Below are 16078 nucleotides of genomic sequence, written 5' to 3'. Positions count from 1 at the left end.
TTAAATTGTGTTCCGAGGACAAACAGAGCTTTTACGGGTTTGGAACGACATGGGTGTAAGTGATTAACAGCAAAATTTTCATTTTGGGATGGAGTATCCCTTTAATGCACTATTTAATTCCCCTATTGATAATGGCAAATTAAGTATATCATCTACCTCTTCATCTTCCATTATTAATTCTCTATATCTTAAAACTGTTTCCTCTCATCCTTTCGTTGACATTATCCGAGCTATGGATTTTGACAAATGTTTTCATGATCATTTCCGCTTTCTCCTTCTCTGTCACAGCTGTGCCTTCATTATTTATTAATGTAGAATATCTAAACTCTCTCCTAATTCTATTCATTTTCCTTATCATGCCCCATACTTTATAAATATCTGTTTCTCTTCCCACTGACTCACAAAATGATGTCCAATATTCCATTTTTGCTGTGTTAATAGTTCTTACCTTTGCCTGCATCTTTTTAAACTTGATTAAATCTTGGTTAAAATTGTGTTCTTTTAAGTATTTTAAAAACTTTGTTCCTTTCTTTTATTACTTTCCCACATTCTTCCGTCCACCATGGGACTATCTTCTTTCTCCTATTCCCTAAACTTCTTGGAATAGATTGTTTTGCTGCTTCTATTATAACTCCACAAAACTACTCGATTTAATTCCTGTATTTCCTCACCACCATTAATTATTCCCATCATTTCATCGATCTGCTTTACTAAATACCCATCTTTCTGACCCACATGACTCATTTATTTAATTTCTTATACCTATTTCTGTAAAAATTGGATAATGATCACTTCCCAATGTACTCCAGCAATCATAAAAGACTGGGGGAACTGTTATTTATTTATTTAGTTAGTTAGTTAGGAGACAGATTTTGCCAACTGTACTGCCGTTGAGATGCCAAATAAATATTATTATTTTAAAATCATAGTTCAAAAGCATTTTTCTGATGAGACGGGAGGATATTTGTATTCACCGAGTCAGATTTAAAAGGCTGTTGTACATCGTTTTATCTCTGGCCTGCAGGGAGTGCTTGTCTTTGAAATTGAAACGGTAATTTGTCATCATTAATGTGATTAATTAAAATTTGCTGTCAGGGAGGGGTTACGGTTTCTTCTCATGGGATCTAGATAGATGCCTTGTCCAAATACCCACACTTGCAGTCTTTACACTTGACTATATGACGTATTTCCTGTATTTGACCCAAGTGTTCAAGTGAGGATGAAGACCACAAGTGTGTGTAGAATTTTCATTACCTGATGGGACACTTATAGTGTTGTAAAAATGCAAGTGTTTACATACTGTAGCTTTGTTTTTATGTTTTAAATACTTTGCATTTTAAAATCAACTTCTAAATATCTGTTCAGTAGTCCCTATAACATGACATAATTTAATTTGTGGTGCTTCTAATTAAGTGATAAAAAGCAGTTGCAAATGTTGTACAAATTAAATATCACCACTACTCATCAGCTTTGCACCAGTAAAATGTGCAACACTTTGTTTTTCTACCGAATTATATGCAATATCTGATTATTATTAATATTTAACTTACATCGGAAAGGTTTCCGTGACCGCTCACGAGATCTCGGCATAAAGTCTCACGATTTATTCCAAAACATGATGCATGATGGGATACACTAAGCCTCGAATAGGGCTCCGGAGTGGTATTTGAGATAGTATGGATTTAGTGTGTGTTAAGGTGAACTGCGCTTTGGCATTTTTAAGACCTGGGACAATCTTGCACACATACTTCACGTTGCGCACATGTGCTCTCAAGTAGCCAAGACCCCAAGTGTGGGTATCTGGACAAGGCATTCTTTTTTATTTCAGTCTGTGAGCCATCAAAACACTTCACTCTCATAGTTTCTATGTCTTTAATTCTGTTTTGAAAAAAATATTGGCATACATACATATTTACATTAGGGTCACTGAAGTTATCATTGTTTCCCAAAATAATGATTTACTTGCTGTTCAATAAGTGATTCGGATGTTGATTGAGTCTGATGTCTGATGGATTCAATTCAGCAAGTGATTCGTCAGGTTGATTCAAACCGCTATTTCTTTTGAAGTATTCATTAAAATAGGGAGTTCATTAGTACGGAGCCCGGCACATGACATGCAAGAAAAAATAAATAAATTGTGCGCAAAATTTACTTATTCATTAAAATAATGTACAAAATGTGCACACGATTACTATTTCGTTCCTTCGATTTTCTAAATTGTGCGCACAATTTACTAATTCATTCTCTCGATTTATAAATCGTGTGCGCGATTTAGCAAATCGAGGGAACGAATTAGTAAATTGTGTACACGATTTTGTCTACTATTTTTTTCCTGCATGCCATGTGCAGGGCTCCATACATAAGAGACTTTTGTTCTGGAATCAGACTACACTGCTTGTGCTAATGATTTTGATTCAACAAAAATACCTGACTAGGAGTTATTTGTTTGCAAGTCAGACTACTGTGATCACAATGTATAGCCTAGGCCTATATTTGATACACTACATATAACTCGTAAGAGTCGATAGCACACGTACATTACGTAGAGGTGTATTTTATTTGTGGTTTTAATTTTGATCTGAAATATTTTTTTTTTTGTTTGTTTGTTTGTATTAAATATATATGTAGGTATCTGATGTTAAATAGATGTCTATTAAATATTTATGATTTAGAATGTATGTAAAACTGACATCTTACAGACGTCTGTCAGATGTTTGTACACAGCAGACACTTTCCAGATCAAGTGATCTTTAACAGACATCTTGCAGATGTATGTGCTCTTTATTCATGAATCCATCTGCTCTAATCGCTCTGCATAATTTTCATCCACTAAAAAAGTAATTTGCACTGAATAGGTTTGTGAATATTTTTTAGTGAAGCATCTAGTACGATCAAGTCATCTGTTTGTGAATCGCACTGCAGTGATTGCTCTGGGGTGGGTTTCTCAAAAGCAACTATAGTCACAAGTTCCGCCATTACAAATAAAGCTCAATGGAGTTAAGGACCATAGTTATCTAACGATGCTTTTGGGAAATGGTTTTTATTCACTAAAAATAACTGGTTTGTAAGACTCATCTGTTCCTGAACCGAATTGCACTGGTTGCTCTTCATGGGTTTCATTCAATAAAAGAAAATGACTCATAAGAGTCATTTGTTCGTGAATAATATATTTGTTTATATATCATGCCACTTCTAAATAATTGAACTGGGTGTGAACAGAACTGGATTTGAATTTAGCTGCACTGTTGTACTGTATATGGTGAGATGAATCATGAGATTGTATGTGTATTTGTGTTTTCACAAATTCTCTGTAGTGTCATTTGTAGGTGCATTTTTTGTGAGAATGTGTTGTTTTGTGAAGTTTTGTGCTACATTCATAGCCAAGATTGACAAGACACACACACACACACACACACACACACACACACACACACACACACACACACACACACACACACACACACACACACACCAGCAGCCCTCAGGACAGACTGTGTCCATCTGAAACATTCATTTCCAAAATATCAATGATTCATTTTGAATTAAATATATATTATAGGGCATAGAATAAAGCTCATATCTGCCTCAGTCCAGAAGATGTCCATAGCATGTGTCCGACAGATGATCGTAGAGTCACAGAGCCTATTGTCATGAATATGATTGTTCAAATGACCATTGCATGCAAGGGGAAAATATTATATCCTTTAGGAAAGTAATAACACACCTCATCTCAAGACACATGAGGTTAAATTATTATTTAGTGTTGTGGTTGGTCTAAATCACTAACCTTGAGTAGACGTAATAGTTATAGTGATGTTTGATATTCTTAAACACCACTAATTATGCTCTATTTAAAGGATATATAGAGCTGTGCAAAGCAGACAAGCTGCTCTTAAGTGTATAATTTTATTGTCTTTAATTTCAAACTCTTCTGTCCACAGTCTGTCTGTGCTGATGATCTGTAGACAGTAGTGTTAGCTTCTGCTCTGAGTTTATTTTCGTCTTTTTAAGTTGAGCTCAGTTTTCTTCAGTCAGACAAACAATCAATCTTTTTCATGCTTTGTTCATATTGTTTTGTCTCAGCCTTAGACAGATCATTCATGTATCGCTTGATGCACACTGCACAAAATGGCCTCAGTCTCAATGTCAGAGATGTTAGTCTCAATGTTGTGTTTACAAGGTTCCAGTCCAGACAGCTACTGTACAAAGTTATTTTTTGAGGAGATTTTTTGAGGAACAGTAACTAGGTTTGTAGATTTTTGATTGTTTTTTTTTTTTTGTTTTTGGAAGTTTGATTTTTATTATTAGAACATCTACACATTTTTTAAAGGAGGCCTATTATGTACCTTTTTATAATATGTAAGTGTAGGTCTCAGGTATCCCCAGAATGTGTCTGTCAGGTTTCAGCTCAAAATACCCCACAGATTATTAATCATATCATTTTAAAAATTGGCAGAAACATGCTGTTTTCGTGCATGTCTATTTAAATGCAAATGAGCTGCTGCTCCCCGCCCCCTTTTCCAGAATAGGGCTGTGCCTTTACAGCTCATTCCTCAGATACTCTGTATTTGGGTGGCGTTATGCAAATCTTCCCAAGAACAAACCATTTCAGTGGGGCGTTTTTTATGCACCAAGAGCTTGTAACACTCCAAAGAGAAAGAAAAACTTGAAAAAGCATCATATGACCCCTTTAATTGTGTTATGTGATCAATGTAACCAAAGATAGAACACTTAGCATGCTTTGCTCAAGCTTTCGCCATGGCGTTAGAACTAGTACACCATTGTCGCTTGCGAAAACACAATGGCGACACTGTGGGTGACTTGCAGATTAAGGGGTGGTAATTTAATAATCTACGTCACGGGTCGGCTCGTTTTTCACAAGCCTGCAGGGAAAAGCTTGGCAAAAAAATTACTGGGTTCTTTTTCGCGTTTTGTGGGTTGGTAGATGCACTGGGGAACTACACAGGGGTGTAACGATTCACTCGTTTTCTCAATGCATCGATTACAAATTCTGACGATGCATATGCATCGACCCTGAAACATGGATTTTGAATGGTGAATCATCTATTTTGGACACTAATCATATTTACTGTCCGAGACTGTCACAGGATTGCGCTCGCTCTCCATTCGTCTCACTGGGCGCGTTTCTATTACAGATTTGCGCAAAACTAGCATTTAAAAATTTACAAAAGTGGTTTATTTTTCTGTAACCTATCTAATCATAAACACTGCTGTGTAATGTGCCCCCTAACTAAGCATTTAAATAATTTAGAGGAAGCATTTATATAATCCTGTGAATGCACTTGAAGAATGCAGAATCGAATCGTTAATCGAATTGAATTTAATTGCGAATCGAATCAAATTTAATCGATCTGAATTTGCAAAAATCATTCTTGAATCAAATTGAAAACCTATGAATCGTGAATCGAATCGATTTGCTGTCTACCCAAAGAATCACAGCCCATAATAATGAGGTAACAAGATGGACGGGTCAGACAATACACAGGAGAGCACATGGCCTCTGGTGGCCATCTAGTGCACACCAGCTGAAGACTATGACAGAAATAAATGTCAGAAAGTTTTTTTTAATTTCAAAAATCAAATACAGTTTAAATGGTTTCAAGCAGTGTACAGAGAAATCAATAAATTATTTTGTAATCATTTATAAAAAAAATTTTACTGTACATATTCCTATCTATATTCTAGTTTTTACAGAAGTGCTTGTTCATTTATCATGTATCTGATTTATAGAACATTTTATTCCAAAACACTTTTTTTCATGCTATTAATGGTATTTTCTGATATATGGAGTGATAAAAAGAAATTCTAAATCCCCTTTGTAAATATATGTCAACAAAACCAGTCAAATCCAATTTCTGTTTTGGAAATGTATGCAAAATTGTGCATATTTAATTAGACAATCTGCATATTTTAACATCCATTTCATAAAACCTGTAATGCAATCCAATTATCTTAATGCACTGTGATTAATCAATCAAATACTGGTTGTCATTTTTACCCTTTTCACCTGTGCTGTCTTGCCTTAAAAATACAAGTAGCTAGAAAAGCTTCGCGTTGAGCCCTGTGAAATGAGCGGATAATGAGAGATGGATTTTCTGAAGTGTTTTCAATTTTGTCTTGAAGGCTGGGCTGCCGTTTCTGCTTTCAGATGACGACACACACACACCAGGATCGCTCGCTCACTTCCTCTGTTCTTTATTCCTCTGCCAGAGTGTTTCTGTCTCCTGAGGTTTTGCTCATTCCCTGGTTGTCGTCCTCTTCCTCTTTGGCATTAACTCTCTCTCACTCTCTTTATATTTGTCTCCAGGGTGGGAGGACGAGAGACAGAGAGAGAGAGATTTGGACGGACAGAAAGAGAGAAAGATTAATATGCATTGATGAAGGAGGATAGAGAGAGGAAGGATCTACAATTTAAGTGCAGACACACACACGCTGATCGCAACAAACACACGTTTCGCTCTCATCTGAGCGCGGCGCTGTCTCATGCTACAGGTGTGTAGTGGCGGACAGCAGTTATGGGTCTTGTCATGGGAGCGTTCTCCATGCAGAGCAAACAGGTGAACTATCACACAGGTAAGAGCATTTCTCTGCATTTTATGACTGAAACAGCTAGATTTTTTATTTGGTATTTTTCTGGAGAAAATTCGTTTTTTGGTGCACAGGGAAAACTTTCATTGTTAAGAGGTTTCTAAGTGTTTTCAGTGTTTTTTAACATGTTACTATGTGGTTGCTAGGGTTTTCTGGGTGGTTGCTAGGTGGTTGTTTATCGTCTGCAGTGAAAAGCGTCTCTGTGATCTTCTGGTCTGTAGATATGACTTAGGTTTTGCTTTCCTTGTGGATTTTTTTTTTCACCTGTTTTTTGGTCCAGCGGATGAAAATGGTGTGCTTGATCACTCAGATTGAAGAAAAATATGGTGTCTAAACAATTTGCACTCAGAAATGGCTAGTGAATTTCACATTTAATCAAAAAAAAAAAAAAAAACAGCAAGGTACTTGCTGACCTTATTCAAAATGTTATTTTGAAGAAGGAAGAATGAAATTGTATTTTCTTGTATAATGTAATCCAATAATGTTTTACGTAAAACTTAGAAAAATCATTTTTTATAGTGTTGTAGAGATTTGATCAGATCACTAAGGATGAGAGTGATGCTCAACTAGGCAATGCAATAATAAGCATTTGTCATATGCTGTTTGAATGTCACTGGTTTAATGATATGCTCTAGAATACGAGGTTCTCTTACTACACTAAGTGCATTCACCTTTATAAGCAAATCTGAATGAGCCAGAAATGCTTTTATGTGTTTGGCTTGTAGGAGTTTGTTTGTGTTTCTTCAGGTAAAACAATGGCAAAACGTATGTGTGTGAGCGGCGTTCACTCATAGATCTCTCTCTCTCGTCACGCTTTCTCTCAATGTCCCGGACGAGACGTTGTGTAAATACACAATGAGCTGACGGTCTATAAAAGGTTATGGTATTCACTCTAGCATTAAATCAGCTTCTCTGTGTGTGGCTTTGTGAAAATAAAAAAATATGTTAGGTTTGTGTGATGGCTGGATTCATTCACAGTGGTACACAGAGCTGGGTAGTAACTGATTACATATAATCTGGATTACCTAATCAGATTCAAGTACTTCTAGTTAGATGAAATTACATTTTAAAATACTCCTAATCAGTCTAAAGTTACTTTTTTGTTGATTACATGATTAGCCTACATATAATTAACACAATAGCAATACATTATTCATAATTTATTGAATCTCCCAAATTCCTCTTTTTCATCTTTTAAATGTTCCTTTCTAAAATAGCCTACTGCTTATAGAAAGTCTTTTCAAATGTTTCCTTCTACATTAGTACAGAGTTCAGTTTTTATATAATTTCTTTTATTATCACTGTTTTTATTAAAAAGATACAATTTTATGTTTTATTGCATTTGAGCACTGCATCTACAAAAAAATCATTTAAGGATTAATTATTAATTAATAAATTAATTATTCTTATTTGCATGTAATGTTGGGATTCCCAAACGTTTTTGTCATCTGAAGCTCTTTCACCTTAAATAACCTAAAATAAATATTTTAATAATTATCACATTTGCATGTTCTCAGGTTCTCTGACGTTAGTTAATGGTCACATGACATATAGGTAAACAAATAAAATAATTAATTTTTTTTAGTAAGTGTTTTATTTGATTGATGTTATTTTAAAATGACTTATTTTAATTTTACATTTTTATGATTTAATTAATTATAAGCTTTTCATTAAACTTACAAAACCCTTGCAGTTAATTTTATGAACCCCAGTTTGGTAAACCTTGACACAATATAACGTTTAATGCACTTTATGTTGTTAATTACAATGAATGGAATATATTTCCTTTCTCTTTGTATTTTTATATCAATATGGTACAAAATTAACCTATTTAAATCAATGTGATAAACGAGTTAGGTCAAAAGTAGTCTGATTATATTACCTAAAATTTGAATGACTTTGAATGCAGACATCATAAGTATGAAAATACTTTCAAAAAGATTCTGTTATTACAAGTAAGACATAATTTTAAACATTATATATCCTTGTGTTTCTATCCACCTCTGAATGAAAAAAGACCCCCTCGTGATGGAAAACCATACAAAATTCACACAGCAAATAATGAACTAAAAGAATACAAAAAAATAATTGAAAGGTCAAATGTAACGTTTGTGTTGAACCTTGTTTTGTTCTGATATAATAGTTTATAGTCTGCTGCACTCATGTCAGTCTTTGGGATTGAAAACCATAATTGTCAGTTGTGACCTTTTAAATGGTCCTGTATACAATAGCAGACTGAAACGGATTGAATAATGTCTGTATGAACAGCAAACTGAAGTCAGTCCTCACCTCCACCCTTTGATCATATCATATCTATATGTCCTGAACGTTTCAGGTATAGTCTCTTTGCTTATATAATGTGATTTGTTGGTCAGTGAGTGTGTTAACTAGCGGCGAGTAAAAGAGCCGCGTCCAGGGCCACATTAGCATTCAGATCACTAGCTGCTGTGCTTTTGTATCGGTATCCAGACACACAGAGGTCTGTGCTGTGGGATTACAGGTCTCCTCTACTAATAACTAATGGCTGAATTAGCTTTCATGAATAAATAAATTCTAGATTACTATCTGTCTGTGTACGTCATACTAATGAAGCACTTTTGGCCCAGGGCTTTATGGGAGATTGGCTCCGTTTGGTCACATTCCTTTAAATAAAGTGGAAGTATTTCAGTGAGCTACTGTGTGTGTGTGTGTGTGTGTGTGTGTGTGTGTGTGTGTGTGTGTGGGCTGCTTCTTCAATTCACACAAACAAAGCCATTTAGCTGCGTTTGCTTTATCCCTCTGATGCGTCTATAATTAAACCACAAAGGAATAGAATGTTTCCTAATATTTCATTTTACTAGAATAACAAGAATGTAATACTTGGCAACATTGCAAAGTGATGAATTTTGAGTTATACCTCTCTCCATAACAATAGAAAATAATATGACATATTTCAGAGATTGGATAGGCATGTTCAATGTATGTCGTCATAAATAGAAAATAATTCAAATGAAAATAACTGTGTTCATCAATAGCAGATGCAATGTTGAGTTATTGAGAAAACGTATGTTAAAATTGAAATGATGAATAATTTATTGCTATTGTATGAACAATATATAATCACATAATCAGTAAAAACATATAAAAGTAACTAGTCTGATTTTCAGTCATTTTAAAAATATAACTAAATACAAGTATTTCTAATTACAAGTACTGAATCAGTTACTAGCAGCTCTGTCTGTGTTGGTGTGGATGTAACATAATGTGAATGGTTAAAAATGGCTGTAGTGGGAGAAGCAATCAGATATTAACACTGTAACACTTGATTTTTAATATGATTTTTGTCTTGACTTTTTAATATTTTCTATGTATTTTCACTCTCACTGGAGCTAAACACCAGCTCTGAAAATCTCATCTCAGTGTATCAGCAGATCGGTGTCTGAAATAGATGCCCAAAGGCCAAAATGAACACCTGCCAAATGATAAAATGAAAGTAAAAATAATAAATTTCACACTAACTATAGTAGAAAAAGCATAATAGCACTCCTTTAAGAACCAGAATCTAGAAGGATATTTAGATCTTTTTTAATATTTTTTATACATTTTGGTTTTTTTTTAATATGTTGTTTTGTGGAAAAGTCTGTGTTTCTATTCTAGATGTTTCTGTCCAGAGAGAGCGAGCGAGTGCACGGTGAACATCTGAAAAAACACACAGGAGGTGTGTCTATCACATGGCTGTTTTTATGGGCTGTTGAACAAACAGGTTGTGGGCAGATTAAATGTCTTTGAATTCTCTCAATGTCTCTCTCTGGCTCAGAGATGGCCCTGAAACGCAGACATTACAGATGATTCATTCATTACATAAAGACATGCGGCTCTTCACTGAGACATCTCCACAGAGAGAGAGGGAGGAAAAATCAGGTCAGGGGTACAAAAAAAAAAATGAAAACAGTGGGTGATGAGACGGAGACAGAAACTACACATCCGCTTTCTTTGTCATGCTTTCCTGCGTTTCCATTTCTCTGCCTCGCAACAATACAAATGTCACCTCATACCACATTAATATCAGCGCTTACGGGCCTTTAAACCTATAAATCAGCTTCACAACATAAAAGCACTGTGGTAATATGTCATTTTGATATGTACACTGAAAAAAGTAGACGTAGGATTTACTTTACTAGCTATTTCTATATGTGAATTGTTTCTGAGTTCACAAATAATTTCAAAGAAATGGCAAATAACACACTGAAGTGGAAAGACTGAAATGGTATTTTATTTCTACTATACTTCATACTGTTATTTGTCCTTTTACAGGGAACGTTTATCAATAATATTGTATTATCAATAAAAATAATAATGAAAATAATAATAATTCTGATAATTTTAAGTGTAAAATGTATTTTATTATTAGTAGTCGTAATAATATTTCAAATGTGATGATAATAAAATAAAATAAAAACAACAAAAATACATTTAAATAATAAAATATTTATTATTTTTTATATTTTGTATTATTGTTATTGTTATTATTATTATTATTATTTTATATTATATATTATTATATATCTATAAATCTGGTACTATTTAATTTTTCCATTTGGTGTTTTAACTTGAAAAAAGTTGTTGTAATTGCTAGTAAATTTCACAAACATTTACAAATGAACAGCAATTTTTTTTTATATACAGTATAACGAAAGGATTACTATGTTAATTTACGCTGGTATTTGCATGCAAAAACACCATGGTACTACCTTTGTACATGACCAAAATCTCCATGCTGCATGCTTATGGTTAATACCATGGTATATGTTACTTTTTTGGTATGCAAATGCAGATTGGAATTATTTTTATTTAGCTTTATCCCACCGGAGGAAATGTCCAGAGCAGAGGAGCAGTGAAGCAGGAGGAGATGTGAGATGTTGGCATCAGGCTGATGTGGCCAGCCGCCAGCGCTGTGTGACTTCAGCTGTGGAAAAAATGAAAATCCGGGCTAATGTGGGTGTGGGCTGCTTCTTAAATTCACACAAACAAAGCCATTAGCTGCGTTTGCTTTATCCCTCTGATGCGTCTATAATTAAACCACAAAGGAATAGAATGTTTCCTAATATTTCATTTTACTAGAATAACAAGAATGTAATACTTGGCACATTGCAAAGTGATGAATTTTGAGTTATACCTTCTCTCCATAAACAATAGAAAATAATATGACATATTTCAGAGATTGGATTAGGCATTGTTCAATGTATGTCGTCATAAATAGAAAATAATTCAAATGAAAATAACTGTGTTCATCAATAGCAGATGCAATGTTGAGTTATTGAGAAAACGTATGTTAAAATTGAAATGATGAATAATTTATTGCTATTGTATGAACAATATATAATCACATAATCAGTAAAAACATATAAAAGTAACTAGTCTGATTTTCAGTCATTTTAAAATATAACTAAATACAAGTATTTTGTAATTACAAGTACTTAATCAGTTACTAGCAGCTCTGTCTGTGTTGGTGTGGATGTAACATAATGTGAATGGTTAAAAATGGCTGTAGTGGAGAAGCATCAGATATTAACACTGTAACACTTGATTTTTAATATGATTTTTGTCTTGACTTTTTAATATTTTCTATGTATTTTCACTCTCACTGGAGCTAAACACCAGCTCTGAAAATCTCATCTCAGTGTATCAGCAGATCGGTGTCTGAAATAGATGCCCAAAGGCCAAAATGAACACCTGCCAAATGATAAATGAAAGTAAAAATAAATTTCACACTAACTATAGTAGAAAAAGCATAATAGCACTCCTTTAAGAACCAGAATCTAGAAGGATATTTAGATCTTTATTAAAATCATTAATACAATTTGAGTTCTTTTAAAAATCTGATGTTGTGGAAAACAGTCTGTGTTTCTATTCTAGATGTTTCTGTCCAGAGAGAGCGAGCGAGTGCACGGTGAACATCTGAAAAAACACACAGGAGGTGTGTCTATCACATGGCTGTTTTATGGGCTGTTGAACAAACAGGTTGTGGGCAGATTAAATGTCTTTGAATTCTCTCAATGTCTCTCTCTGGCTCAGAGATGGCCCTGAAACGCAGACATTACAGATGATTCATTCATTACATAAAGACATACGGCTCTTCACTGAGACCTCCACAGAGAGAGAGGGAGGAAAATCAGGTCAGGGTACCAAGAAAAAAATGAAAACAGTGGGTGATGAGACGGAGACAGAACTACACATCCGCTTTCTTTGTCATGCTTTCCTGCGTTTCCATTTCTCTGCCTCGCAACAATACAAATGTCACCTCATACCACATTAATATCAGCGCTTACGGGCCTTTAAACCTATAAATCAGCTTTCACAACATAAAAGCACTGTGGTAATATATGTCATTTTGATATGTACACTGAAAAAATCAGACGTATAGGATTTACTTTACTAGCAATTTCTATATGTAAATTGTAAATTTCTGATTTCACAAATAATTTCAAAGAAATGGCAAATAACACACTGAAGTGGAAAGACTGAAAATGGTATTTTATTTCTACTATAACTTCATACTGTTAGATTTGTCCTTTTACAGGGAACGTTTATCAATCAATAATATTGTATTATCAATAAAAAATAATAATGAAAATAATAATAATTCTGATCATTTTAAGTGTAAAATGTATTTTATATTAGTAGTCGTAATAATCTTTCAAATGTGATGATAATAAAATAAAATAAAAACAAACAAAAAATACATTTAAATAATAAAATATTTATTATTTTTTATATTTTTAAAATACTGTTATTGTTATTTATTATTATTATTATTTTTTATATATTATATTTATTATATCTATAAATCTGGTACTATTTAATTTTCCATTTGGTGTTTTAACTTGAAAAAAGTTGTTGTAATTGCTAGTAAATTTCACAAACATTTACAAATGAACAGCAATTTTTTTTTATATACAGTATTTTAACGAAAGGATTACTATGTTAATTTACGCTGGTATTTGCATGCAAAAACACCATGGTACTACCTTTGTACATGACCAAAATCTCCATGCTGCATGCTTATGGTAATACCACGGTATATGTTACTTTTTTTTGTATGCAAATGCAGATTTTGGAATTTATTTTTATTTAGCTTTATTCCCACCGGAGGAAATGTCCAGAGCAGAGGAGCAGTGAAGCAGGAGGAGATGTGAGATGTTGGCATCAGGCTGATGTGGCCAGCCGCCAGCGCTGTGTGACTTCAGCTGTGGAAAATGAATATCACGGGCTAATTGTTATTTGTAATATGTCAGTATGAGCAGAGCGAGACGCCAAGCAGATCAGAGTAGTTAGACTGGCCTTAGTGAGTTCTTTATTAGTAGAGTCGTGAAAAAAATTCAGACCTTCTGCTTTTTATCAAATTTTAATGTCAGCCATTTGGCACTTTTATTAGCAGTGGGAGCAGAGAGAGGGAAAGAAGTGATTAATGTCTCGAAAACTCAAATCACCCGAGTTTAATGACTAATGTGTATCCTTTTTTTTTTTTTTTTTTTTTTACAGGAAAAGTTTTCTTGAACTGTTTTGTGGTGAATGAATGATTAATTGAATGAATGAATGAATTAATGCTGTTATTAGATGTAATTAATAGTGTTTTAATAGTAATGTTAATAGTAGTACTAATATTATTTAATGTGTTATTATTATTAAGTGTATTATTATTATATTAAGTTTAAATGAATAAAATTGGTTGTTAATAATAAAAATCAATATATTTAAATTCAATAGTAAAAATTATATATAATTATTTATTATTATAGCTAATCGATGCTGTTGTTGTTCATTAATGAAAAAATAAATAAACATTTAAATTATTAATAATATTAAATTATTATTTTAATGTAATAATTGATGTTAATAAAATAATAAGATAAGTACATTTAAATATATTTTTATTATTATTTAGAAAATAATAATTTTTTAATTATAACTTAAACTTTAATTTTAAATGTAATTGCTGCTACTGTTAAAATTAAATTAATACAAAATGTTATTAAATTTATATTATTATTATTATTACATATAATTCAATAATAATTTTTAAAATGTATTTAATTTTGAATTAAATTTAATTGATTTTATTATTATAACTCATGATTACATTAAATACCCTTTTAAAGGAGCCATGTGTCATGTCTGGCAAAAAAATCAAGTCATACTCCACATTCCATACCAGATGGGGGCAGTATGCCTCAATAAAGTGAATTGGTCTACTCTAGAGTAAGAAACGAGAAACGGCATAGTCTCTATGGCTCCGCCCCTACCTTCACAACAAACCCTAGAGCCATAGCCGAAGCCTAAAGGACGTTTTGCCTCCAGAGGAACGTTGGGTGATGTCAAGTGATTTTGAAACATGACATCTTCAAGCTACTCCCCTTCACCTTTACCAGTGAATATGTTCATATTCGTTTTGCTCATATTACATTTTGAGTTGTATATACACATTTATTTGAATTAAATTAATTTGACAGACAGCATTCTGTCAACATCATTGGTCAACATCAGACAGCTGATGTTGACCAAGCTAGCGCCAACCAACGTAACCAGAGCTGCCAAATCTCAAGCATTCACCGTGAGACAGCACGCAATTTACTCTTTTCACACGCTTTCACACCACACATCAATTTTCTCACGACAGAAGAAAACCACGAAAACAAAGAGGACAACGGAGACAACAACAGACTAGACAGAGCTAGCCAGTCGATCGCCAATGCATAACTTACTTCACCATCACTTTACATAACATCGTCAAAACGGTTGTAGTTTAGTTAAAAATGATAAAGTATATTAGCTGCACATATATACAAGTGAAAATAGGGACAACATCTATTTAGAGTGTTACGTATGCTGCCCGCCTGATGCTAATTTAGCAGCATATATCAAGTTTGATTTTCATTAGCAAAAACTTGACCGCTCTGAATATAGTGAGTGAGTGTGCGCGCGGCCGGGGCGCTCTCTCTTTCTCTCTCTCTCTCTCTCTCGGGTTCATTATCATCGAAGACATTTCAAGCTTCTTAGTAATGTTACATTTTAGCATCAGCTTGGTAGAGACGGGCTTTGGTAGATAACAGGGTGAAAACCGGATCGGATCTGTGGGTAAGTTATAGCTAGCTAATTATCAAACGCAGCTACGGTTTAGCCATCGCTAACATTAGCACGTTTATCGAACAGCTTTCAATACATTTCTATGTTATAACTTCCCGAAAAAAAAATACACAAACATATAAAACAAACTTCTAGCGAAATACTAACAGCATCTTACTTACCAATCCCAAAAGAAATGTTGCAAGTTCGGAGTCGAACCTCATTTCTTTCAAGTCCATCAGTTGTCTCCAGCGATGGAAAGCAGTGCCGATGTTTACGCTGGTTCGGCTCCTTTTCTTATCGGATTTGATTTGTGATTCCGAGCACGGTTGTTTCCCTGTAGCGGGTGGTGGTGGTAGGTGTCTCT

The 16078-nt window shown here is 33.8% G+C and overlaps 1 protein-coding gene across 2 annotated transcripts in view; it reads left to right on the top strand.

The window, feature by feature from the left end:
- kcnip1a (Kv channel interacting protein 1 a) overlaps positions 1–16078 on the top strand; it is a 47775-nt gene that overhangs the window by 9053 nt on the left and 22644 nt on the right. The window contains exon 1 of one of the 2 annotated variants that reach the window (XM_042737939.1): positions 6156–6594. The exons of the other annotated variant lie outside the window; for it this stretch is intronic. Coding sequence (XP_042593873.1) covers positions 6537–6594 — 58 coding nt within the window. The 5' untranslated portion in view covers positions 6156–6536. Of the gene's footprint in view, positions 1–6155; positions 6595–16078 lie in introns of those variants that run through there. 2 annotated transcript variants of the gene reach the window in all.

Source organism: Cyprinus carpio, chromosome B14 (genome assembly GCF_018340385.1).
Source record: "Cyprinus carpio isolate SPL01 chromosome B14, ASM1834038v1, whole genome shotgun sequence".
In the NCBI taxonomy this organism is placed as follows: domain Eukaryota; kingdom Metazoa; phylum Chordata; class Actinopteri; order Cypriniformes; family Cyprinidae; genus Cyprinus; species Cyprinus carpio.
This window is presented reverse-complemented; position numbering and strand designations above follow the sequence as displayed.